Raw genomic sequence first — 27,075 nt, 5'->3', positions numbered from 1 at the left:
TGGAATCCAGTTCTAGAGGAAGGAGTAAAAGAAGCGGTTATAGGAGAATATAGGCTTGGGACAAGGAATGAGATAGGAGAAACACTAATTGAGTTCTGTAATAAATTTCAGTTAGTAATAGTGAATACTCTGTTCGAGAATCACAAGAGGAGGAAGTATACTTGGAAAATGCCGGGTGATGAGGAAAGATTTCCGTAAAACTACATAATGGTCAATCAGATATTCCGAAATCAGATACTGGATTGTAAGATGTACTCAGGAGCAGATATAGACTCAGGTCCCAATATAGTAGTGATGAGAAGTAGGCTGAAGTTTAAGAGATTAGTGAGGAAGGATCAGTAGGCAAGGAAGTGGGATACAGAAGTATTAAGGAATTACGAAGTATGCGTGAAGTTCTCTAAGGCTACAGATACAGCAATAAGAAATAACTCAGTAGGCAGTACAGCTGGAGAGGAATTGAAAACGGCAATCACAGAAGTTGGAAAGAAAAAATAGGTGCAAAGAAGGTAATTGCAAAGAAACCATAGATAACAGAAGAAATACTTCAGCTGATCGATGAAAGAAGGAAGCACAAAAATATTCTGGGTAATTCAGGAATACAGAGATACAAATCACTGAGAAATGAAATAAATAGCAAGTGCAAGGTAGTTATGACGAAATGGCTGGATGAAAAGGTGAAGAATTCGAAAAATAAATGATTGTCGGAAGAAATGTCTCAGCATATAGGAAATTCAAAACAATCTTTGGTGACATTAAAATCAAGTGTGGTAACATTAAGAGTGCAGTGTGTATTTCACTGTTAAATGCAGAGGAGAGAGCAGTTAGGTGGAAAGTGTACATTGAAGGCCTCTATGAGGTGGAACGTTTGTCTGATGTGATAGAAGAAGAAACAGAAGTCGATTTAGAAGAAATAGGAAATCCAGTATTAGAATCAGAAAATGAGAGACCTGTGGAGGACTTAAGACCTAGAAAGGCAGAAGGAATAGTCTAAACTCCATCGGAATTTCTAAAATCATTGTAGGAATGGTAAAAAAACGAGTATCACATTGGTGTGTAGAATGTATGAGTCTGGCTATGTACAATCAGACTTTCTGAAAACTATCATCCACACAATTCTGAAGACTGCAAGAGATATCGCATAAATAGCTTAACAGCCCATGCATAGTAGCATAGTTGCAGACATAAGAATGGAATAGAAAATTGAGGACGTGTTAGAGGATGATCAGTTTGGCTTTAGTAAAGTTAAAGGCAACAGACAGGCAATTCTGATGTTGTGGTTGTTAATGGAAGCAAGACTAAAGAAAAATCAAGACACATTCGTAGGATTTGTCGACCTGGAAAAAGCATTCGACAATGTAAAATAGTGCAAGGTGTTCGAAATTCTGAGAAAAATAGGGGTAAGCTATAGGGACAGATTGGTGACATGCAATATGTAGAAGAGCCAAGAGGGAATAATAAGAGTGCATGATCAACAAAGAAGTGCTAGGGTTGGTAAGGGTCTAAGACAGGGATGTAGTCTTTCATCCCTACTGTTCAATAGGTACATCGAAGAAACAATGATGGAAATAAAAGAAATGTTCAGGAGTGGAATAAAAAATTCAAGATGAAAGGATATCAACGATACGATACGCTGATGACATTACTATCTTGAGTGAAAGTGAAGAAGAATTAATGATCTGCTGAATGGAACGAGCAATCTGAGTACAGAATATGGATCGAGAGTAAATCGAAGAAAGACAAAAGCAATAAGAAGTAGCAGAAATGAGAAAAGCGAGAAATGTAACATCAGGATTGATAGTCATGAAGCAGATGAAATTAAGGAATACTGCTACCTAGGCAGTAAAACATCCAAAGATGCACGGAGCAAGGAGGACATCAAAAGCAGACTAGCAACGACAAAAAGGGCATTTCTGGCCAAGACAAGCCTACTAGTATCAAACATAAGCCTTAATTCGAGGAAGAAATTTCTGAAAATGTATGTCTGGAGTACAGCATTGTAAGGTAGTGAAACATGGACTGTGGGAAAACTGGAACAGTACAGAATTGAAGCATTTGAGATGTTGTGCTACAGACGAATGTTGAAAATTAGGTGGATTGATAAGGTAAGGAATGGGAGGTTCTGGAGAGTAAAGAATATGTGGAAAATACTGATAAGGAAAAGGAACAGGATGACAGGACATCTGTTAAGACGTGAGGGAACGACTTCCATTGTACTAGAGGGAGCTGTAGAGGACAAAAACTGTAGAGAAAGACAGAGATTGGAATGCAGCCAGAAACGTTGGTTGCAAGTGCTACTCTGAGATGAAGAAGCTAGCACAGGAGAGCAATTCATGGTGGGCTTCATAAAACCAGTCAGAAGACTGATGACTAAAAAAATGTGCATGCCATATATTAGGACTATACTTGACAGCTCCACAGTGTTTAGTTTTGGTGTATCACCCTTTTCGTCATTTGTTAACATTCCATACTTGCTCGTTTAAATGGAAATGCTACTGATTTGTTCTTGTACACATATATTAATCTCAGTGTCGCATTTATGTATAAGCATATGACACGTCCTGTGATATATGGTATGTGATTTCTGTATTTCACACAATATTCCGTTTTTGTATTTCATAATTTTCAGCACTTGTTAAAACTATATATGTGCATATTTAAATAGGAAGGTATCAGTGATTAGTTGTTGTATGCAAGTGATAAAAGCACTGTGGCATGTATCACAGGCTGAAACACACTTGTTTTTAATGTGCAAGGAGTTCCCATTCTGTGAATGTGGCCATCTACTTGACAGCAGCACAGGGGTATCAGATTGAAGGCTCCGCCGTGTGTAGAGTACAGCTTACCCACCATCCATTGGTCTACAAAAGAAATTCCGTTGGCAAGTGACTGCGCTCTCACAACGTGAAATTTTATTTCATTTATGCATAAATCTGTAATGGAGGATATTCTACTATAGTGTGGCAAAATGGTCTAGATAATGTCTGCATGATTGAAAGCAGTTTTTGCACTAAATTTACTTCCAGAGGCGTAGGGCGAAGCCAACGACTGGCGTAATTATTTGTGAATGGATTTGAAAATATAATTACCTTTCAACACTCATGACTTCTTGTGTGATACGAAAAAATACCTGTCTGAGAACAGCAATTTATCCACATAAACCACCGATGGTGACATTAACAGTCCTGGGATCAGCAAGAAGGTTTGAGAATCTACATTTCTTTACTGCAGTTTCGAAACAAGCGTTGAGTGAAATCACATCCAGCATAAGCAAAGCTATTTATAAGGTTGGTAGTGGAGAGGGGGCATGGTAATTAAGACGATTACTAATCACTCACACTCCTGTCACTTATTATGACTACTTTTATTCTCACAGCATATACACAATGCGTGTAGCTTAGAGTGCATACTACAGAGAACTGTTCTGGCAAAGTTACAGTTGTTCTTGATGAGGTAGGGCAGCGATTGTATTGGGGGGTAGGGCCAATTGTATTACATCCCCACAATACTGTACTGAAGGAGGATTTCTTGAAGGTAAGTAAAGCACCTGAAATCTGTTATTTATTAAAGAAATGATTCAAATTGCTCTGAGCACTATGGGACTTAACATCTGTGGTCATCAGTCCCCTAGAACTTAGAACTACTTAAACCTAACTAACCTTAGGACATCACACACATCCATGCCCGAGGCAGGATTCGAACCTGCGACCGTAGCAGCCTCGCGGTTCCGGACTGAGCGCCTAGAACTGCTAGACCACCGCGGCCGGCCTGTTATTTATCAATTGAGACAAAGTATAGATTATTAGATAGTATTTTGACAGCTTTAGACACTTTTCACTATAATTTTCAAGACAGGCTGCATATCGAATGTGCATGCTCTGAACGATATATATCAACCGCGCGACTCTCGTGGTGGATTCAATTATTTATTAGCGTCTTTCTAGTACATCATCAAAATGACATAGGACTTCTCAATAAACATTACAATTTAAAATACATGTGTATGAAAATTTATAATTGAATTTACTTGTCACTTAGACATTACAATTTTAATAGAACTATAAGAATATTAACATAAAAATATACAAGTAGGATAACAACATACAAAAAAAAGAGCTAGTGATTCTCACATCAAAGATTATTTCCATTCTTACATTAACACTGTTTCACACTTTCATAGAAACAGCAAGTATTTAAATGTGAGCAATTACACGTATATATTATGTCAGGGAAATGTTAACTGCGCTTTTATTGTCAATGATTCGTAAACTCTTCAATACTGTAAAAACTATTGCTCAATAACATGTTTTTTAATTCTCTTTGAAATATGTACAGTTTTGGTATTATTTTTAGTTCTTTGGGGAGAGCACTGTAGAGGATTTTGGGTTGGTATAGTACACTTTTGTGATACATAGCTGTTTTATGAATTTCTCTGTGGAAATCATTCCTATTCATCATTTCGTTGTTGTGAAATTCTCTGTTTAATGTAGAAAATTCCTCGTGTTCTTTTAAGAAACATATGCTTTCATATATGTATGAGGATGGGGGTGTCATGATTTTTAATTCTTTGAAAGCATGCCTACAAGAGTCTCTATATCCTATATCTCTTATTTTCCTGACTGCCTTCTCTTGTAGTCTAAATGAATGTTTTGTTAGACTGTAATTCCCCCAAAACTGTACACCGTATATTAATAAACTGTGCATGAATGAGAAATAAACACATAACACTGTTTTAATATTACATGAGCTTTTAAGCATTCTAAGTACATGACATGTTAGACTTAATTTTTTGTTCAATGATATTACATGCTTTTCCCATCTTAAGTGCTCATCAAACCATACTCCCAAGAATTTAGTGGATAATGTTTGTTCAGTCTTACACTTACCCAGTTCTACTGTAAGGTTAGTTTTTATTTTATTTGTAATTTGTCTGAAGTTGATCCACATTTTTTTTGGCATTCACAATGAGTCTGTTTTCATTAAACCATCTGTCTGCTTCGTCTGTTGCTAATGTGACTTTTTCCTGTAAGTCAGCATCACTATTTGCTTTAACAAAGAAACTTGTATCATCAGCAAACAGTACTGCCTCTGCTTCAGATAGTTGACTTGGTAGGTCATTAAGAAATATTAAAAACAGTAATGGCCCTAATACAGATCCCTCTCTCGAATCTTGATGAACATGTCCTATCTGCATGGCTTATCTCAACCTTCTGATACCTGTCCGACAGATATGATTCAAACCATTTGTGGGCAACTCCACGTATCCCATAGGCATATAACTTCCTTAGCAGTAACTTATGTTCGATGACATCAAAAGCCTTTGATAAGTCTAGAAACAATCCACAATTTAATTCCTTTCTATTTATTGAATTTACAACTAGTTGCAAAAAATTGAAGATAGCTGTTTCAGTTGATTTATGTTTATGGAAACCATTTTGCACATTAACCAATAGTCTATTCTTAATAAGAAATTTGTATAGTCTATGATACATTATCCTTTCTATTATTTTTGAAAAACCTGACAACATTGATAAAGATATTGATATAGATACTGTTTATTATGCTTACAAGAGCGACGACAAGATACGAACGTTTACTAAGTTAATATTAATTACAAAGGAAAGTACTAATTTCTGCTACTTTACTCATCAGCCACTTCTACTTCAATGAATATTCCGCCGATTGTATATGCCGCTGGAAGAAATCCTTGTTTCCCGTAACTTACACTCCAGATATGTCTCTGAGGAATATTGGGTGAGTCTCAAAAGTTAGAATTTTCCCATGTAACCGCAAACTGTGGAAGTGCAGATGTTGGAAGAGGTACAGTTCATCCCTGTCTCCCGATCGGCCCTCTCTTTTAATGGACGACTCCACATTTTTTTCCACAAATGCTCTATATTCTGTGTGTGGCTGTGTGGATAGTCAAAAGAGACAAATACCACAGAATGATTTACAAATTCATGTTTCAATCCTTCTTTCTTCAAGTTGTTGTAGGGCTTAAAGCCGTATGTTATCATTTTGGTCCCAGGCAAGATAAATTACTTTACGAGAAACACTAAAGTTTTCTTGCCGCTCGAATAAGCTTAAACTATGAGTTCTGAGATTCCCTTTCAACGTTACTGATGTTCCACATGTGTTAAATTTCGTATTTTAGCTGCCGTCCTTTCTTGTATATGCAATTCGTCTATTTCAACTATCTTTTTTTGTCCACCGATAGGAATACGAGAGTAACGCAACACTCTTTTCGATGGTCATCTTACAATATTAAACCACGTGTTTCTCCCTAGAAGTGACCTTCTATGACACTGCATACAACACAAATGAAATGGGAAATCAGCACTGACACCTTCCTTACCAAGTTTCACACAACTGTCTCCATTCCAATTCACACAGTTCCTGAAATTGATGTTCGTTGCCTTCCATATCCCCAACAGACGTCGAAACAAGACTGTAAACTACACAGAAAAAGTATTGGAATTCGAGACTGCAGCGGATTTGTATTGTATTGTATGGAACGAGGGACCTAGAAACGATGGAGAGGCTTTGTCCCCGCTGTAGCCCTCAGTGGTTCACAACCCCACAACAGGCGACAGCAGTCCACTCACCCGACCGCCGCCCCACACCGAACCCAGGGTTATTGGGTTATTGTGCAGTTTGGCCCATAGTGGACCCCCTCCCCCCCCCCCCCCCTCCGGGAGTGTCTCACACCAGGCGAGTGTAGTCCCAATGTTTGCGTGATAGAGAATTATGGTGTATGTGTACGTGGAGAAAGTGTTTGCGCAGCAACCGCCGACATAGTATAACTGAAGCGAAATAAGGGGAACCAGCCCGCATTCGCCGAGGCATGTGGAAAACCGCCTTAAAAACCATCCACAGACTGGCCGGCACACCGGACTTCGACAATAATCCGCCGGGCGGGTTCGTGATTGGGTTCACTTGTCAATGCACTAAGCTCTTTTCATATCTTCCGCCACCTTGCTTTCGATGTATTTCGTCGTTCTATGTATTTCGTTGTTCGATATACACTGACAGATAAAAAAATCACATCACCAGAAAGGAACTGTGTGACGTAAACGAAAGTTGGTAAGTGTGCTCCTACATCTAAAAGATGATGTATATTCAACTTTGTGCATGTCGCTTAAGATGGATGGGGATGCAAATCAGATTTGCTTTAAACATACAATGTGTCGGTCGTGAGGTTGTTTACCTTTGAGATTGGATGTGGTGAGTTGATGTTAATCAAGAACGCTTTTAAGGCGATTAAAACTGTGTGCCAGACCGAGACTCGAACTTGGGACGTATGCCTTTGGTGGGCAAATGCTCTACCAACCGTCCTACCCAAGCACCCACTCACGCCCCATCTTCACAGCTTTACTTCCGCTAGTACATCGTCTCCTACTTTCCAAACTTCGAGTCTCGGACCAGCATACCGTTTTAATCTACAAGGAAGTTTCATATCAGTGCACAATCCACTGCAGAGTGAAAACCTCATTCTGGAAACATACCCCAGGCTGAGGCAAAGCCATGTCTCTGCAATATTATTTCTTCCAGGAGTGCTAGTGCTGTAAGTTTCGCAGGAGAGCTTCTGTGAAGTTTGGAAGGTAGGGGCCGAGGGACTGGTGGAAGTAAAGCTGTGAGGACAGGGCGTGAGTCGTGCTTGGGTAGCTCAGTTGGTAGAGCACTTGCTCGCGAAAGGCAAAGGTTCCAAGTTCGAGCCTCGGTCCCGCACACAGTTTTAATCTGTCACGAAATTTCATATCAGCGCACACTCCGCTGCAGAGTGAGAATCTCATTCTGGAACCATCCCCCAGGCTGTGGCAAAGCCATGTCTCTGCAATATACTTTCTTCCAGGAGCGCTAGTTCTGCAAGTTTCGCAGGAGTGCTTCTGTGAAGTTCGGAAGGTAGGAGACGAAGTACTGGCGGAAGTAAAGCTGTGAGGACAGGGCGTGAGTCATGCTTGGGTAGCTTATTTGGTAGAGCACTTGCTCACGAAAGGCAAAGGTCCTGATTTCGGGTCTCGGTCCGGCACACAGTTTTAATCTGCCTGGAAGCTTCATTCCACAGGGTGAAAGCTCGCTCACATAACGCTGTTGTAACTCAACATGGTCTACGCAGTTTCGGCATGTTGCATCAGTCTGCTCGATCACCAATATGTCTACAGTTGAGTACATAAAGGGCACCATCGGATTACAACTCCAGTGTCATTCACAAGCGGCATAAACTGTCCCTTTATTCTCCAACCTAGTGCAACAGGCATGGAACTCCATCCCAGAAACTGACATCCGGCACCACTACAAGGCAATACATTCACATTTGCATGCTTGAATCCAGTTCTGGCGTTTTCACCGGTTATTAATGCACCAGCATTTCATGTTTGCAGTGTCTTATCTCGCACTTGCATTAACCTGTGATCTTGCAAAGTTAGTCACTTAAATATATTATGTAGACAAACGTATTTCCGAAATTTCATTACTCTACGTTAATAATTTTTTAGTGTTGCGATTTTTTTTCCATCAGTGTATATTGGTCGTCGCCTGCGCGTTCGATAAGCAACGCTTCTTGGAAATTACCCATTTGCAAGTCAGTATATTCTAAGAAGTTAGAGGTGTGGTTAATTAACTATAGTTTAATTTATTTGTGAGATGGGTGTTTCAGTTCTCTGCCTGAAGTCAACCAGCAACCAGTTATAAACTTTTACTGCAGAATGTAAACCTCCGTTATGGATTCATAGAATATCTGGGAAGTTCTAGTATTGTGATAGTACATTCTACAGTTCAACTCTAATTCGCCCTTGTTAGGAATCACGTACTGTATTATGATTTCGTTATTTTGCTTAGCCCTTTGCACTAAACTGTCCGCAACAAATTTTATTCTTATTATTAGCGATTTCCTGTTTGGCGTAGTGTGCACCACTCATATTTTCTCTGTTAAAAAATGTATTCCTTGCTCTTAATGTTCCGAAAACATGTATGACTCCAAAACATTTCAGCATATTAACTTTCTAGACCACTGACGTGTATTTGCCACTTTAAAATCGTCGGCGCACAATTAGCTTATATACGAGAGGCACGTTTCGTGCTTCAGGTTTGCGGCCTTTTCTGTTCACACGCCCCGATTTATCTGCCCAAATACCGTTGATACTCACAGATTTTAGCGATTTTTTTCAACCAACCAATTCCAGGTTTACACACGACACGTAGCGGCTTGAGCAGACATTCATGCAGACAGACCGTTGGGTGGTAAATTTCCATTGAAAATAACGACTACGTATTTCCGCGTCTTCGTAATCTGCACATGGCTAACAAAATGGCTAGGAAAAAGTCCTTATGCATGGAACAATCACTATCTCTAGTAATCTGTATATTAATTATACTATCTTTGCATTGGTTTCACGCACGTGTTTCGTGACGTAACAGAGGATTTGTTTTTATGTAGTTTTAGTACATGTGTCTCTATGTGGACACATTTGTGTTCTGGAGGGAAATAGCAATAAATCTTCGAAAAGATAATTACTATGGCTAATGAAAAGAGAGCTATGCCTAATATACTTGTCACTGGTATGTGTCACTGTTTTCTTATATTAGCAAAACTGACCTCTTTTAGGAACACTACACAGTTTGTTTTGTTTGTAACAGGGACTCCTGGTGTTGGAAAGTCAACACTTTGCCAACAATTGCAGGAACGCACTGGTTTTGAATGGTTGGACGTAGGTAATATTGCGAAGGAATTTGAATGCTTTGATGGTTTTGACGAAGTATATGGATGTCCAATACTCGACGAAGAGAGGGTGAGTTTCAAAAGAGAAAAAACAACGCGAAGTGAGTTGAACAATGCAATTTAACTTCAGTTTGTGTTTTGGTTGTTATTGAAAAAAGCAATTAACGAACAAATCTTTGGAAAACATTTTATGATGTCGCTGCGTGGAGTTCGCTTTATTTGGCTCGCTATGAAATTTTTTGTTTTGTAATTTATTGTCAGATTTCGCATATTATCGGTTTCGGTTGTCACTGTCAGCTATTTTTGTATCATGTTTACACCAGTTTGAATTATTGCACATTGAAGAACATGTCTTGTAACACGCTACCTAGAGTAAGTTTTGACAACATGCTTGAATTAATAAATGGATGCCTAGGTATTCATTATCTGACTATGAAGCTTTATGATCAGCGAATATGTTGGTGTGTATATAAAGCTGTACAGGAATGCATTAGCATATTATAATTGCTCTACAGTTCAACAGAATTTCCCTTGATAGGTCTAGTGTCAGAATACATAGGTGCCTGTATTATGTTATTGTCAACAGTCTAGCACCAGTTGCATCTACACCCATACTCTGCAAACACTGGGAAGTGCAATGCAAAAGGTATCTTTCATTGTACTGTAATTAGTCAAATCTTGTCTTCGCGATCCCTGTGAGAGCTATGTAAGGGTTTGTTGTCCATGATTCAAGACTTGAAGTTAGTTCTTTATACATTCGTAGCAGATTTTCATCGTATAGTCTCCGTCCTCAAAGTGATTGCTAGTACAGGTTTCTCAGCCTCTCTGTGGCATTCTCCCATGGGTCAAACAAACATATGACCATTGATGCAGCCCTACTTCGTATACATCGATATCCCCTGTTCGTCCTATTTGGTATGGTTCCCTCACACTTTAACAGTATTCAAGGATATATTGTATGAGTATATTGTAAGCAGTGTTATTTGTAGATTAATTGCATTTCTCCTAATATTCTACCAATCGACTGAAGTCTTTCAGGGCTTTACATGTGACTGACTGTGATTGTTCCACTTCATATCCTAAGTATTTGAGAGAGTTAACAGATTCATTGATTCTGCATCCATCAGTTACTATGTTTTTCCCATTTGTGAAATGTACAGTTTGACATTTCTGTGCTTTTAAAGTAAGTTTCCAATCTTTGCACCAATTTGAAGTATTTTTTTGCAGTTATTTCCAACTTCCTAATAGATGACTGCATCATCTTTGATAATTCTGACATTGCTAGTGATGATAATTTCTGAAACTTCATTAATATACAACATGAAAAGCAAGGGTCCCATCTTGCCAGGGTCACACTTGAAGTCTCCTCCTTCTTGTGTCAATTACTCCATTCGAGACAACATATGTCCTCCCTACCAGGAAATTCTCAGTCCAGTCGCAATGTTCACTGGATGCTCCATGTGATCGTACTTTTGATAAGTATGGTACCGAGGCAAATGCTTTTAGGAAGCAAAATAGAACTAAACATCTACCTGAGTGCCTTGCTCCACCGCTTTCAGGATGCGATGTGAGAAAAGTAGTTCAGTTTCGCATGACTGATGTTTTCAGAATCCATTCTGTTTGAGATGGAGGTCATTATGTTTGAGGTACCTGATTACATTTCAGTTGAGACTGTGTTCTGAGATTCTACAACAAATGGATATCAAGGATATTGAACAGTAGTTTTGTGTGTCACTTCTGCTACCCTTATTGTAGATGGGTGTGAGCTATGCTTACTTCTAAGCAGTGAACAGTTTTTTTTTTTTTTTTTGTTTGATGGATCTATAGTAGATTTTGGTTAAAAGTGGGGGTAACACAGCAACAAATTGTTGTCGCTGGTACCAGTTTGTATGTCAACGTCCTCAGCAGAGTTCTAGTCTTTTTTGCTGCCATTGGATCTTATATGGGATGTTCAAAAATTTAGTGCCCAAACAGGGATGATGATAGTGATAAAAACAAATATGTTTTGTAAAGCAACCACATGTTCGAAATATTGCTTGAATACTGAGTATGCTGGTGGTTATTGTGTTAGATTGAGACTAAAACTGGTTTTTTTATTTATATTTTATTTATTTATTTTTTGTGACTAATGTGTTACAATATATGTTCAAAGTGAGTACCATTAACCCCAGTGCAGAGCCAATTTTGAGGTGAGGGGCCCCCTGTTGATATGATCTGTATTTGTGTGGCTGCTGTAAGAATTCTTCCAACCAAATGTGCTTCCAGGTCAACAGGGGTAGAATACACTTCATCTTTCAGAGAAAGAAATCTAATGGGGATCTTGCAGGTCATTTTGCATGTTCTCCCCAGCCGATCCACTGATTGCCAAAAGTTCTGCTTATTACTGCTTAGACTGGTTCTGCAAAGTGCACTGGCCCCCCATCATGCTGAAACCACATCCTATAATGGGTCAACAGAAACATCCGATCTCACGCGTCGGCTTTGACCCGTGACGTGAGGGTGTTGTGGTGTGTGACGTCATCACGGCGCGGAGTTTTGTCGCTACTCGTTATGTCTAATGAATCAATATTGTTTTTTCTTTTTTTTATTTGTTTCTTTTTTTTATCTTTTGATTGATCTGTAGCGTAGCCCTGAATACGAGGTTAGGTTGGGAGTTTTTTTTTGGCGGGGGGGGGGGGGGGGGTCAGGAGGGGGCGCAGCGCTCCCCCCTGCCTGGCCTTGAGTACCACTTGTTTATTATTATCTTTGTTTGCTATCAATGTTAGCAGATTGTTCTTGTGAAACCTTTGTGTGTGTTGTTTTTCTATGTGTTTTCGTCTTTGTGATACGTATGCAACGTTTCTATATCCGCCATATTGGAATTGTCGTTTCCGCTATATTTGTGACGTCATGGGTCAAAGCCGACGGGTTAGATCGGACGCTTCCGTATTTCCCCTATAATGTCGGCCTGTGAGCTTCAAACAACACTCTTATACCTTGCCAACCTGAGCTGACCAGTTAACATGTAAGGCCCAAATAAGTAGTCGCCCATGATACCACCCCACATATTTACTGCAGAACGTCTCTGATGACGTTGCACAACTGCAATACATGGGTTTGTAGACGATAAGGATGAAGCAGCTGTTCACACAACACATCCCATACTGAGCTATGCTGAATACCAAGCACAGCAGCAATTCTTCGTGCACTTGCCTCTGGATTGTTCTCAAAGTGTAACAGTACTTCTACCTCAATATTATGTGTATGCACTGTCCTTAGTCTGCCTGCATCAGCTCTGCATACCATCACTGTGCTGGTATTTCCAAGTCGAGCATGGTCTGCAGTAAATGTCTGACAATGTGGACATCTGTATGCAGGGAAACATTCATGGTACATTCTCTTGGCCCTTGGAGTTTTGCCTTCGGCTGCATCATGAAAAAAAGTGCATGTTTCACAGTTCTCCCCATGTATAGTGCTGCGTGTTGACCCTGCAAGTGTCATGCAGGCACTAGCACTACCCACTGTTCACTGATTGACTGTCAAAGAGCACGAGATCACAGCATACTATGTATCTCAAATTAAGATTTGGTGTAAAACGCTAGACAAGACTTATATAGTCTCCACTCATGAATTACCTACATATGCTCAGTGCACACGCAATATGGGTTTCATACTAACGATTACAAAAGAACTGCTAAGTATTCAGATAACAGTCGCTCGCCTTCTGTGCGAGTTTGAATAAAGTTAAACATGTCCCCACTGGTATAGCACTTCTGTATTTTGTATTTTCCTTTACTATCCATGGCCCAACAAGATGATTTATTACTTCAAAATAATGAGTACAGTTATTAAACATCTTCCACCACACTCACATTTGGATTATGCAAAAGGTGTTAACTATCTCAGTATGAGAGCTTCTTTCTACGATTTTGTCTTTGTTTCGAAATTACCGGCTGCAGTGACAGTTGCTGTTGGCAGAGCATACATCTTGATCACTGGAACATTGTATGTAGTTTTGTCTAGGCCTAAATGGATCACGTGTGCACACGTGTCGAAAAAGAGGGGTGCACAAACATATGTGCTTCTTCCTGTACATGAGGCAAACATAGGCGAAAGGCAATGAGGCAGAGGCACACAGGTGTAAATGCACCGTAACGGTGAACTTCGGGAACACCATGTGTTACCAACTGTATATTAGAGCAGACACGTGTTACTAAAAATTTTGAACCTCTAATTCATCATACTACTTTTGTCTTTTTTTTTTTTTTTTTTTTTTTTTTTCCTTCTTCTGTGAACTTCTACATTGATAAGTAACATCTTTATTTCTTTATTAGGTGCTGGATGAAATGGAAGATAAAATGGCAGAAGGTGGAAAAATTGTGGACTATCATAGTTGTGATTTCTTCCCAGAAAGATGGTTTGACATAGTATTTGTATTGAGAACAGACAACACTGTTCTATATGATCGTTTGGTCCAGCGGTAAGTATGCAGCAGAAAGAAAGTTAGTTCTCTTTTTTATGTCCTGATTTCTATATATAAATGCTGAGTAGTGGTCAATGATGACTCATGAAAAGCAGAATAATCTCTTAAGCCATTGAGATTACTACACACTACAGTGAAGAAGAGTATCTTTGAAAGATATGGCGTGTAACTGCAACTAGAAACACACAAATTAATTTTAATTGGGTATTTCACATCTACTGCTGGCAGCATTAATGGATTCATCTCTACCCACCTGTTCTCTGTTGTCATGTACATACCTTCCATTAGGTCATCATCATGATCTTTTCATCTTTTGAAATTGAGTAAAGAGTTTCCTCTGTCCATTTACCATCCATTCACCTGATTACATAATATGCTCACCTAAATTTCATTTTCACCAGTTATAGTTAAGTCAGGGGCATTAAACATCAAAACACAATAATTCAAGGATTTGTTACCCTCTGTCTTAGATTTTCACAAAACTTTGCACATTTGCCGATACTTATAACATAGAAACTTCTGCAAAACCTTTTAGGTCTCAGACTACAACTTTATTTTATATCAAATTTTACATGTAATGGTATTCTGATAACTGAGTTCTGCAAGAATGTCAATGCAAAATGGTACTTATCTGAGTTATAGGCATTTATATAGATATTTATGAAGCTTTTGGTTCAGTTATTGAAGCAGTAAAGTACAAAGAAAAATGTTTTTAAATGTTAATGTATGTCAGTCTTCAATTTCAGAAAAATTATGAATGTGGAAAAATGCTTATATCACATTTCTCCAACTTGCTGGGAATCAAAATTCTTTTTGTTGTGATAGAAAAGGGTCGTTTAAAGTAAGTTCATCCACTCACTGCCTCAGATGCAGGGGTATCAAATTAGCACATTTAAGTTTAACGCATTCTATGCAGGCAAGTTAACTTTGTGTGAAAATGTATTTCCTTTCATTTGACAATTCAGTAATTTTTTAAAGACTATAACATGTGTGATTTGTGTGTTCAGCCAATCACCTGCTCACAGTGATAAAAAAGTGTTCATAGGCAGCAGCAGCATGTTTGAAACCTTCTTTCCGCTTGTGTGAAGTATGTTTTAAGTGAATTAGTGCTCAGTTAGCTGTGAGGGAAAATGTGAATTCATGCAATGTTGGAAAATTGCTAAAAACACCATGTCATTTGACAATCTGTACCTTAGTAAAAACACTACAAAAAATCGAAGAGCTGAGCAAAGACCAGGGAGATTAGATATTGCTGCGATCCAGTGTAAGCTTTCCAGAAGATCAAGAAAGTGCTGCAATATGTAGACATCACAGATACTGTTACTTAAAAGTTTTTGAAAGTCATCAAAGAATTTGTTGTAATCCTTTCAAAAAGCACAGACAAACAGCTAAAAAATTCTTTGAGGTCAGTTTGCTTGTCTTATCGTGTTACATGATTGGTGGAAGTAGACGCCCAAAGCGGCCTTGCCATGTCCACTGCATCAGCCGGAGATCATCTTTCGCCGACTTTACTATAGTCAAAAGTAGAGGTCTGTGTGGGCAAGAAAAATGCTATCTGCAGGACTCTTTATCTGCATCTGCAGTTTAGTAAAGCAATTTAATCTGCTGCTGCTGTGGCAAAAGACTTGTACCTGGCCCGAATTGTCAGCTTCTGAACTCTGTACTCATTTGATTGAATCAAGGCTCGACATTTTCAGTGATACATTAAATTTAAACATTCATTATTATTATTATTTCCCCTATTTTCATAAGAGTGTGGCACAAAGTGAATTTGTTCATTATTTACGTAGAAATCAATTTGACGAGATGAAATTTTATGCCAAATGTTTAACATTTTATGCACAGGATTCATAATTTAGATAACTATATTGTAATATCACATGGCCTGCCACATTACTGATATGGTTGGCAAGTAATAACATACTGTCAATTATTGTTGTGACGGATTGTCACAAATGAATTCCAAACAGGTGGTAAATGATATGATCATTGCACGCATAAAATGTAAGAATTGAAATATATGTACAGTTAAAATGAACACTTACCTTTTGTTGTCTGGGTGTATACACTCAGAGACAACCGAGGAAAACTCAGGAATTGTTTCATCTGAGAGAAAACTGGGAAAAACCCAGGAATTTTTCATTGTTTGAATCTTCAGTTACATTTTTGTAATTTGGCTGGTATAAGAGCTGACATTCTAACCAAGAATTTTTTTGTATCCTGCTACTGCAGAACTGTGTCACAACAATAAAACTTAAAACTAGAAAAACTGAAGTTACAAAGGAAATTTGCCATTTACAACAACAAAACACAGTGCACATAAAAGTATTTGCCAACAGCAAAATGCGTCAAAGGCTTTAGGACAAAGACAGTGGAATACTTCATAATAACAAACTGCTTCCAACGAGTGTGACATCACAAGTGTTTACATTAAGTTCATTTGAGCAGTTGACAGCAGGCTTATGTGTGTGTGCAGAGTTGAGTTCAGGGTGTATACGACCCGGGAGATCCGGGAAAAGCCCGGGAATTTTTTAGAATTCCGGGAATTTTTCGTTGTTTTAGTTTTCAGTTAAATTTTTGTAGTTTTGACTGGTAAGAACCGATACTGTAACAAAGGATGTTACTGTGTCCTACTACTGCAGAATTATACTGCAGCATTAAAACATGAACGAGAGAAAAAAACGAAAATAAAACTTAAATTGCAAAGGAAATGCGCCATATATAACATCACAGTGCCCATACAAGCGTCTATGAACAGAAAAATGTGTTAAAGGCTTTCGGAAGACTATGCAATGCTTCATAACAACAAATTGCCTCCGATGAGCGCGACGACGTAACTGTTTACATTAAACTCATTTAATCAGTTACGAGTGGGCTCATGCACACGCGCAGTTGAGTCATGTATGAGTAGTATCTTATCCCTCTTCTGGCTACAGAAATGTGGCCGTTGGCTGAGTAAGTAGCAGTAGCAACAACCAGCCACATGGTACCCGGAGAAATTTTATTGGCGCGCCCAAGCCGCCTGATTCAAGCGTGTGCAGCAGGTCCGGATCTAGTGGGGGGTGACGGCAAACCGGGGTATCTGAACCGAGACTCCAAGTGACCCGTGTTTACATTTAGTGATTTTTGTGTTTCCTCTTCGTTTACTGCTCTCACGTCAAATGAAAACAAGACGGATTTCTGTGGCTGGGAGTTATCAAGCGAATTAAAATACATTCACATAATTACGGAAGGCTAAAATATGTTACTAGTTTCAGATTTTATTTTATTTCCACCTTTCTGACAGTCAAGCATTAATGGCCTTGCACAACAATAAAGTTATTTTTGTCGGTTTGCTAAAGAAATTTGGCTTTTATTAAGCTTTCCTGCTGAGGCAGTCTATTTATTTGAAACGAAGTGTTTAATTCCACACTATTGACTAATTTCATCTGTTCGCTGCATTTCAAGTGCAGGTTTTCATCTTCTAGCACATATGGCATTATGCCATAATAAATAACAAAACATGAGATAATACAGTACTGGTACTCCAAGAAAATTTACGTCCTGAAAACTACATTGAAAGCTTCATATCAGGTCAAGGCCTACGTCGTTAGGAATCTGGACATACGAATGGCCACTGCAAGGCGAACTACGCATTTTAGTATGGTTCATGAAATTCCGATGCTCTTTGAGTATCCTCTGATGTCGTATTTCTTTTATGAGATAATGTAAGATCTTTTAATGTTTTACACGTACGAACATGTGGGCTTCCTATGTCACCGTAGCTGTGCACGCTCGGTGACGCCTCTTATCTGGCAACTGCTGAAATGAATCTATTTCTAACAGGTCTCGGGAAAATATTGCAAATTGTTGTCCTAAAAGCGTTATTTTCAAAGTAAATTTCCTTTTACGCAAGATGAACTATGTGCGAGAGAGTACGATGAATTTCTTAAATCACAGAGCGTTTGCTCTCTTTTAAAAATCAGCTCTTTGATGACGAGCCATTTAGAAGAATTTCAAGCCCAGAAGATCAGAGATTTATGTCGGTATCAAAAATTTTACTGGCGTATTTGTGTGATATATCTTAAAGTGTAACATGCGCTAAACAGATCAACATTATATGTGAAAGCTTAGCTTCTCTTGTAGCTTATTAATCTTACAAATATTATATGCGAAAGCTTTGCTTTTCTTCTAATGATACTATGTATGTTAATTTAAACCATTAACTTTTCCTGTTGGTGGAATTCGAGTTTATACTTTCCTAATACGAAAATATTCAGCGTACATGTTGGTGCACGTCAAAGATCTTTCCAAAACGTGCTTTTCCCCCCTGAGTTTCGTTTGCTAAAGTGCTGGGAAATTGTACGCTGCTGTATAAAACCATATTCCTTCAAAGGATAAGTTTTACAGTTCCGAGGGAAAGTATACTGTCACTTAACACGGAAAAAGTGTATTTTCACCCGGGAGAAAATGTATTTTTAACCAGGAGATCCGGGAAAATTACGGGAATTTTTTTTCCTTGTCCACGTATACGCCCTGTGAGTTGCATGTGACCAGTACCTTCTCCCGATCCTGGCTGTTAGCTGTATCAGCAGTAGCAACAAGCATCCAGATGTGATCCAGAAAATTTTTTCTGGCATGTCCAAGTAGCCAGATTCGCATGTGTGCAGATTAGTGGGGTGTTGGTAGTCTCCACATGACCGATGTTTATGTTTAGTGATTTTGCTGTTTCTTATTTGTTCACAGTTCTCATGTCAAATGAAAACAAAATGGATTCCTGTTGCCAGGAGCTATCAAGGAAATTTAAATACATTTGTATAATTGTGGAAGGCTAAAATATTTCAGTTTTCTGATTTTATTTTATTTACACGTTTTTGGCAGTCGAGCATTGATTGCCGTGCAGAATAATGGAGTTATTTTTGTCAGTTTTCTAAATAAATGTCACTTTTGTTCATCTTTTCTGCAGAGGCAGTCAGTTTATCAGAAACTGTTTCATTTCTCATTGTTGGCTAGTTTAAACTGTACACAGAATTTCAAGTGCACATTTTCATCTTCTGGCATGTGTGGCATTATGCCATACTAAAGAACCAAACATGAGATAATACAGTACTGGTACTCCAAGAAAATATGCATCTCAAAATTGCACTGAGAAGCTAAATATCAGGTTGCAGCCTAATTCATTGTGAATCTGGACATATGAATGTGCACTTTAAGCTGAATTATGCATTTTAAAATGGTTTACAAAATTCTAATGTCCTTAGAGTTTCCTTTAATATCCTATTTCTTTTATGATGTAATGTAAGATCTCTTATTGCTATATGTGTATGAACGTACAGGCTTCCTCTATCATTGTAGCTGCCCATGCGCAGTAACGCCTGTTTTCTGGTACACTCTAGCAACTGCTGAAATGAAGCTATTTCTTAACAGTTTGCAGGAAAATATTGCGAATGGTGCTTTGAAAAGCATTACTTTCAAAGTAAATTTACTTTTATGCAAGATTAAATTATGTTATTGTGAGAATGGACAGTGAATTTCTTAAATCACAAAGCATTTGACTCTAATTTAAAACTTAACGCTTTGAGGACGAGCCACTTAGAAAAATTTCGAGCTCAGAGGACCAGACATTAATGTCATCATTTGAAATTTTACTGGCACATTTGTGTGAGGTATCTTAAAGTATAACACGTGCAAAAAAGACCAATATTATACGTGAAAGCTTAGCTTTTCTTGTGGATTCCCTGTGTACATTAATTCAAACTATTAACTTTCCTATTTTTATGTTTATGCTACATAACAATGATGTTGCTATTGGCTAACTAAATGACGTGTCCTAAGTTCTAAATATCTGCTGTCATTGGAGGGTGATACGATGTTTTGTGAGCTATGATTGGCATAAAAAAGTGTATTGCAGTCTTGATTTCAGTGCTTCGGAAACTAACATGCTATGTTTGGTGGAATTCGAATTTATACTTTCATAAGATGAAAATTTGCAGGGTATCATAATATAAAAATATGCAGGATAAATGTGCATTTTAAACCAGGAAATCTGGGGCATTCTTTTTTTTCATGTCTGTGTATACAACCTGGTTATAAAACTTTTTCTTTGCCGTGACTATGGGTCAGAGTGTAAGTACATTTATAGATATTGATATAACCAGTCTAACACTTGTGATGTAGGCTGTTGTTGGGAATACAACTTGAAGTACTGTTCAGTAGAAACTCTTTCTCATAGCACTGTTCAAAGGCGAAGTTCACAGACACAAGCAAGGATTTGCTGATTAACTTGAAGAGACTAACTGTTTGTCTTTAACTTGGTTTTTGCCAGACAGGGTACTCTTCTGCTAACTGTGGACTAGGCATTAACTGGATTGTGGTCTGGCATAGAACTATCCAAATGTCCATGTGTTGGTCTGTTTGAAGACAGGCCCACTTCTGTGGGCATGTCTTGCTACTTTCGCCTCATTGATGTGGCCAGTGACGCTCTGAGAGTGAAGAGCATCTTTGAGGTGTCAATAGCAAGTGCCAGCACTATGCCTATTGACTACACCACAATTACTGAAATACATTTTGCGAAACCCCCAGGGAGCTAGCTGCTCGTGGGTTTGCGCTTGGTTACCATAGGGCCCCAGCCTTTGCAGCATCTTTTCCCTTCTGTGCTGCATGTCTATCCTCTTGCTATCCTTTTTGCCCTCCCTTTGGGAACATGTCTAGGATGTTGTTGGAAATGTGTTTTGCACATTCAGTCGATATCAGAACAGTCTTTCACTATCTTTCATTTCTTATTTCTTTTTTTGTTCCCCTTATTTGTACAACTTTTTGCACTCTTCAGCAAAATAATAAAAAAAGGTGTCCTGAGCAATTTGCATGTGGATAATTTGAAGTAAAGTTGACCAAAACATAGATGTTCGAAAAAAAAGTGAAATTCAACGTTTTATATCTCTCGAAGTAATTGCGAGATGCCCTCGATACTTGGCATGTAGTAACTTATCAGTACAAAGTTTTTGCATATAAAATTTCATTCTCCTACTGCTTGCCAAGGATTTACAAATTCAGGGCTAAATTGATGATTTTTCTAAAGAGGCCAGAAATGTCGTCGATGATGTTGACCCACAGTCAGGCAATATTTTTTAAGAGAATAAACCGCCATGTGACTTTATTACTGTATTTGTCTTCTGTACTATCTAGACTTTGCCTTTCTGTCATCAAGTACAGAACTAACAGTTATTAGGTCATTAACATGTGCCAGCTGCTGTGGCCCAGCGGTTCTAGGCGCCTCAGTCCGGAACCGCGCTGCTACTGCGGTCACAGGTTCGAATCCTGCCTCGGGCGTTGATGTGTGTGATGACCTTAGGTTAGTTAGGCTTAATTAATTCTAAGTCTGGGGGCTGATGACCTCAGATGTTAAGTCCCATAGTACTTAGAACCATTTTTAACATGTCATATATCTGTTAAGGCAGCAATACAGAGTCAAATAGCTGTTTTTATTCTCTTCAAAAATGTCTGATTTGGCTCACTTTTACAAAAAGACTTTTCTGCAAACTATATTTGGTTTTGCCGTGCAAGCATACAAGGCCCTAAAGAAGAACGACAAAGTGGAAGTGCACTGAAAATCAGCCCATATTCCGCTGGTATTCAAGTTAACTCTGATGTCTCTTATAGAAGTGGATCATGAACTCGGGATCCTGTGTAAAGAAACGCTCATGAGGTTTGAGAACCTGTGGTAAAAAAAAAAAAAAAAAAAAAAGTAACCCATTGCTGCTGTTGCACAACTATCGGGCAGGTCCCTATGGTGATGGGAATGCTTGTTTTCTTATTTAAAACCGAACCAACAGTGGTTTAGCCACTATGGACCATACCAACACATTTATATGATTTTTCATGTGTACACTTATGTTCCACATTAGCAGTAAACTTTGCTAATACTAAGTATGCTATACCTTAAACCAGAATTAAATCTGTATGTATTCAATTCTACATACTGGTTGATCATGAAACTTTAACAATGTTCCTTGGAAATATGTGCAGTTGTTCATGCAATATTTCATCAAAATCCATTATGGTTATGCGGGAACCTCTAGGGCACTTTACCCTACAGGAAGATAATATTGTCAGTCTGCACTAATTTGTCTGGCAATACAGAGCTCCTCTCAGACGGTGCAGTGGATGCTGAAATATAATGTTCAGGATCTTTATAAATTATTTATACAAAAGTAACCTTCAATTGTGAAAATTGTTTGATACAGCACTGAATGGAGTAAATCTTAAAGTTTTAGTCATTCCCCCTCTCCCCGCCCCCCTTTCCCAACACTGTTAGTTTCCAACATACCTGCTAGGTAGGTGGTATGCACAAATGATTTACTCCAACAGTCATCATTGAGTTGTATAACAGTGCAGAGTGTGCACAATGTTGTTTAGCTTTCTTGAAACCAAATCCACTACTACAGTTCTGAGACAATTAAAGATGGCGTGTTTATTCTTCCACTTATGGGAAACATCAATGAGCTGCAACGTTGGAAAACACAAGCAGTTGCCACCATCTACACATAAAGATTTGCTTTGTAGGATTTGCCTTGAAATTGATTACAGGTGGGACATTCGTCATGCTACGAAAGGTAGCTATATTGAACATTGTAAATAAAACTTGGAAGATATACTGCAGTCAGTGCTGTATCAAACATTTTTGCAAGTTATTTACCTTTTTCACAATTAAAAGTTAGTTTTATATAATTAAGTTATAAACACCCTGTATAAAGCATACCAGTTTTGAAAGAGATATATCTACGTTTTACACCACACCACCAGGCTATCGGGTTGCAGTCTTCCACAAATTAGAGTTTGCTGTTGATATATTTCAAAATTTCCTCTTTGGAAATGCCAGTGTCTCTTGCGGATTCTTCCTCCAACAAATCTTCAGATTCACCAATAAAAACCATAAAGTTTCTGTTCCTTTGCAGGAATGTTAGATGTGATCTACTCGTTATATTTGAGTTGTGGAAACTTCCTTGCAGCATAATTCCCAGCGTGCTTTAGAACTTGATATTTCTTGGCTCTGCCAAGAAGTTTTAAGCTTTCGTATTTAGGATTAAAAAACATTTGTTGCATTGTTATTGTTTCCCAAATGTTGATTAAATATGATTTTATAGTCTTTACACCAAAAGTGTAATGGAACAAACCACTGACTTGTAAGAGGCAGATGCCGAAAATTGCCCCAACAGTGCAATGTTCTTTTTGGTATAACTGATCAGCTTCTGCATGACCGGTATCAAAGACAGCGAGCCTAAACTCTCATAGGTTTGAAAATTCAATAATGTCACTGCAGCACTCATCTTGGTCTGGAGCACCCATGTTGGTCTGTAGCTGGAGCACTTGGTAAAAAACATGCAACTTGGGAGAAGTCACAAGCATTAGAGACATAGTTCACGGCCACATCCATATCCTGAGCAACGTTTGGAAAATGGCACGAAGGCGATGTGGCCTTTCTTCTGACAGGCATTACAAGTAGCCTAGGGCACGCCAAATGTTTTTGCTGGACAAAACAAAAAGGACAAGATGAAAATGGAAGAACGTTGTTGCTGGTGCTGTGGCGGTTGCAGATGCTTGGGCTGGCCTTGCCCGTCGCTGGGCCTGCATGTTTACTGTCACCACTACCGCTTCTTTGTGCAAGCTATCTGTTGTGGTAGTGGGCACATCTTGTGACACGACTGCCACATGACCCCACGATTCAGTTTGGTCGCCCACTGCCAAGAAACTTCAAAACATTATTCTGTTTGCAAAACTTTGCCAATTAGGTTTTTCATAGTGTAAACCCTTCTGGCACACTTCCTTGTCTGGAGCTAAACTGGTAATTGTGTTGCACATCATAGTCTGCATGAGAGCCATTACAGGCATCAGTAACTAATCGACACTTGCAGCTAAGGCTGTGAAGTTCAGCCAGGCCCTGTGTGACTGGTTTGGTTTTTTTGTGGCATTGGTAGAGTTCAACTCGCTCTACTATGATAGATGTTTGTTTGCGATGGTAGTTGGACAATCAGCTGTACATGTGATCAAAGTAAGAGCTGCCAGTTCTTGTAAAGGAAGCTTCCCAATCCTTGACTGAATCATCATACGGAGGAAAAGTAGATGGAGAAACTGGTAGAACAGTACCTTGTCTTTTAATGGAAGCTGACAAAGTGGTCACTGCTGAAGAAAGCTATTCAATCATGGCCAGTAGTACAGCATCCATAATGACTAAACCTGATGAAACTGCACATAAAGACTATACGGAAATCATTCCAAATTTGTCGCCAATCGTTTAGTAACCAAGTAATACACAAATCCAATCCAAGTAATACAAATATGTCATTTTTCATAAACCTCTGAACAGTAACAGAAATAAGCCTCTCGCGACTCCACATGTAACAAGAAACAGAACGACTGATGTGAGTGGTACAAACTGAAAGAACAGAGAGACCATCAGTCAGCAGTGCTGTGTGTGTGTGTGTGTGTGTGTGTGTGTGTGTGTCTATAGTGGGTCATCGGCAGACGACGGGGCACAGACTGTGCTGCGCGCACGCCTATTACAGGTGGCCTCCAGCAGCAGGCCCATGCTGGTACAGTTGGCAACTGATTCGAGCGCACACACAATGTGACACCACACTTGGAACACTAACACTCGCTTGCACTAGTAGCATGATACAGCACATGGCACTCACTGCACTGTACTTTGGCTTCATATCAGTAAGGAAGAGTGCCATCTTTGGAAATTTTGAAAGATAAAATGTCTTTGCTGACAAGATGCTGTAACTTTCACATCTGTCTTACTAGTCAGTTATTCACCTCTGCTCCCCTCCTCCCAGCACAGCCTCCCGATGCTGCACGTAACAGCCCTATCCTGTCACCATCACATCCCTGCATGCACCCACAGGCAGCAGTATTACGTTGTCCAACTTTATCAAGTTTTAAGTCCTAGTTTTGTGTCCAGTGTAAGAATACGCTTTTTTTACGTGCATAATGAGCCACTGTATCTTTGATTTTCTTCTTGTCGTCAAATGCTTACCATGTTTCTGTCAAATCAACAATTTAAATTTGGTTTCATGGAATAGAGTGAAATCTTCTTGTCTCACCTTACATGAAATTAGGTCCATGGTGTTCATTTTATTAAAGCATACTCACCAGTGTTTGATGTAGTCACTCAGTAACTGCAAAGTGTTCATTGAAAGCAGCAAAAACTTGGCAATCACAGGTAGCCAGTGGCCAGGGTTGGCATCCAGAATGTGTCCCCATAAACTGTTCGAAAGATAAGGGTGCAGCAGCCTCAGTCACTAGATGCAGCCATCTGCACAGCCATCTGTGAACACTGTGACATTGGCCAGAAATGGATCGATTTCATCACAAGTCTGATGCTGTAGTAGTGCAGCTTTTGGATGCCCATTAGTAATCTTAAGCCAAACTTGTTTTTCAGTAACCATTTATTTATTGTGATTCTTAGGGACTCTGTCCTGTGTCCAGGGAACCTCTATTTTTTTATGACTTTTGAGCTTTAAGTAGCATATTTATGCCATTTATATGTGTGCCTAATTTTTATTTGCGATTATGTCCTCAAATTTTCATCATAGTTATATACAAACACAAAAGGTATTTAATTGTAGGTATGTGTCACTTAACAATGTTTTCAAACCATATTGTGGCTAAGATGGCTTGTTTTGTCATGTTCTAGTGGATACAGTGGAAAGAAACTGGAAGACAATATACAGTGTGAAATATTTCAAACAATACTGGATGAAGCATTGGGTTCCTACAAAGAAGACATTGTGCATGCATTGCCAAGTAATAGTGCTGATGACATGGAGAACAATGTAGAAAAGATCTTGCAGTGGCTGGAACACTGGAGAAACAGTTGAAAGTAAAACTATGATGTACTGACACTATCATTTTGAATGTGTTGGAACAGTAAGATCAGTGTATTATAGTGGTACTATGATGACAATATTTAAAGTGCCAGTGCATACTCTGCCAGGACGTGTAATGCAAGCCATTTCAGTGTAGTTCCAGTGTTATGCTCTCAAGTTGTTCTGTTATATTCTGTGCTCTGTTTCATTCTGTTGACGTGAAATACAGTGATTATTATGATTAACTATTGTGAGAAAGTATTGTATATTGACAAATTTTAAACAGTTTATAATATTGCAGTAACCTTTTGAAGAACCGATTCTGTGTTTTAAAGAGCCATAAAACCAAGTGTGGGAGATAAAAGAATCATTTTATGTCTTGTATTGGTACTAAACTTATAAATGTTCAGCTATGATAGTCATAATAGTGCACCCTCCCCTGAGGGGAAGGGGGAAGAGAGAGAATTGTGCATACGTCATTCTGGCATTAAAAACATTTACTTGATTTTCACGTATGTAAAACGAAGTTTTGATCAGTATACTGTAAACAATAAATTGAATCCGCATAAACATTTTAATCTGCATCAGAGCCCTCTTCAGTGTGTCTTTCAGGCAATGCTTCATGCATGGTTCCATCACTCAACAGACCATGGTAATGTTTGCCATATTCCCTTTTGAGTGTGAGCAAATATTCAGTTTTCACTGTTGCAATCTGATGTTTCTCCGTGTGTACTTTGGGCACATATATGTATGCCATAGGTGTTTCCTTTATTTTCAAGGCAACTCCAGTAATGGCTCCATCAAAATTCTGTCTTATAAAAGAGTGAGGTTTGTATCTGTCATAGTGGGGTACACAGCATAGTGTAGAGTTTGTAGCTGACCATCTGGTAACCCATAAAGTTGAGGAACATCATCTTCAGTGCAGAGTGGCTGATGAAAATAAGAGGATTCCTCCTCACCTTTCAATGATTTGTGCCCATCTTCAGGGAGATACTGTGGCAAATACTTCCATTTCTTCTATATATTAGAGTGAATAGAATCACACACTATAT

At 38.8% G+C, this 27,075-nt stretch overlaps 1 protein-coding gene across 1 annotated transcript; it reads left to right on the top strand.

Moving 5' to 3' along the window:
- The first annotated feature begins 9,372 nt into the window (after positions 1-9,372).
- On the top strand, positions 9,373-26,601 carry LOC126483847 (adenylate kinase isoenzyme 6). Its single transcript, XM_050107062.1, has 4 exons — positions 9,373-9,555; positions 9,634-9,785; positions 14,029-14,174; positions 25,852-26,601. Exons 1-4 carry the CDS (start codon positions 9,513-9,515, stop codon positions 26,033-26,035), a joined length of 525 nt encoding a protein of 174 aa, XP_049963019.1. The 5' UTR covers positions 9,373-9,512; the 3' UTR covers positions 26,036-26,601.
- The last annotated feature ends 474 nt before the right edge of the window (positions 26,602-27,075 follow it).

The sequence above is a fragment of the Schistocerca serialis genome, chromosome 6 (genome assembly GCF_023864345.2).
Source record: "Schistocerca serialis cubense isolate TAMUIC-IGC-003099 chromosome 6, iqSchSeri2.2, whole genome shotgun sequence".
NCBI classification, from domain to species: domain Eukaryota; kingdom Metazoa; phylum Arthropoda; class Insecta; order Orthoptera; family Acrididae; genus Schistocerca; species Schistocerca serialis.
Note: the sequence above shows the minus strand (reverse complement) of the source record. Positions and strands in the feature narration are given on the sequence as shown.

Bases quoted from the DNA above. Each gene is read 5' to 3' on its own strand.
- LOC126483847 (XM_050107062.1), top strand. From the start codon at position 9,513: ATGGCTAATGAAAAGAGAGCTATGCCTAATATACTTGTCACTG. The intron at 9,556-9,633 runs GTATGTGTCACT...TGTTTGTAACAG, and splicing joins GCCTAATATACTTGTCACTG to GGACTCCTGGTGTTGGAAAG. The intron at 9,786-14,028 runs GTGAGTTTCAAA...TTTCTTTATTAG, and splicing joins CAATACTCGACGAAGAGAGG to GTGCTGGATGAAATGGAAGA.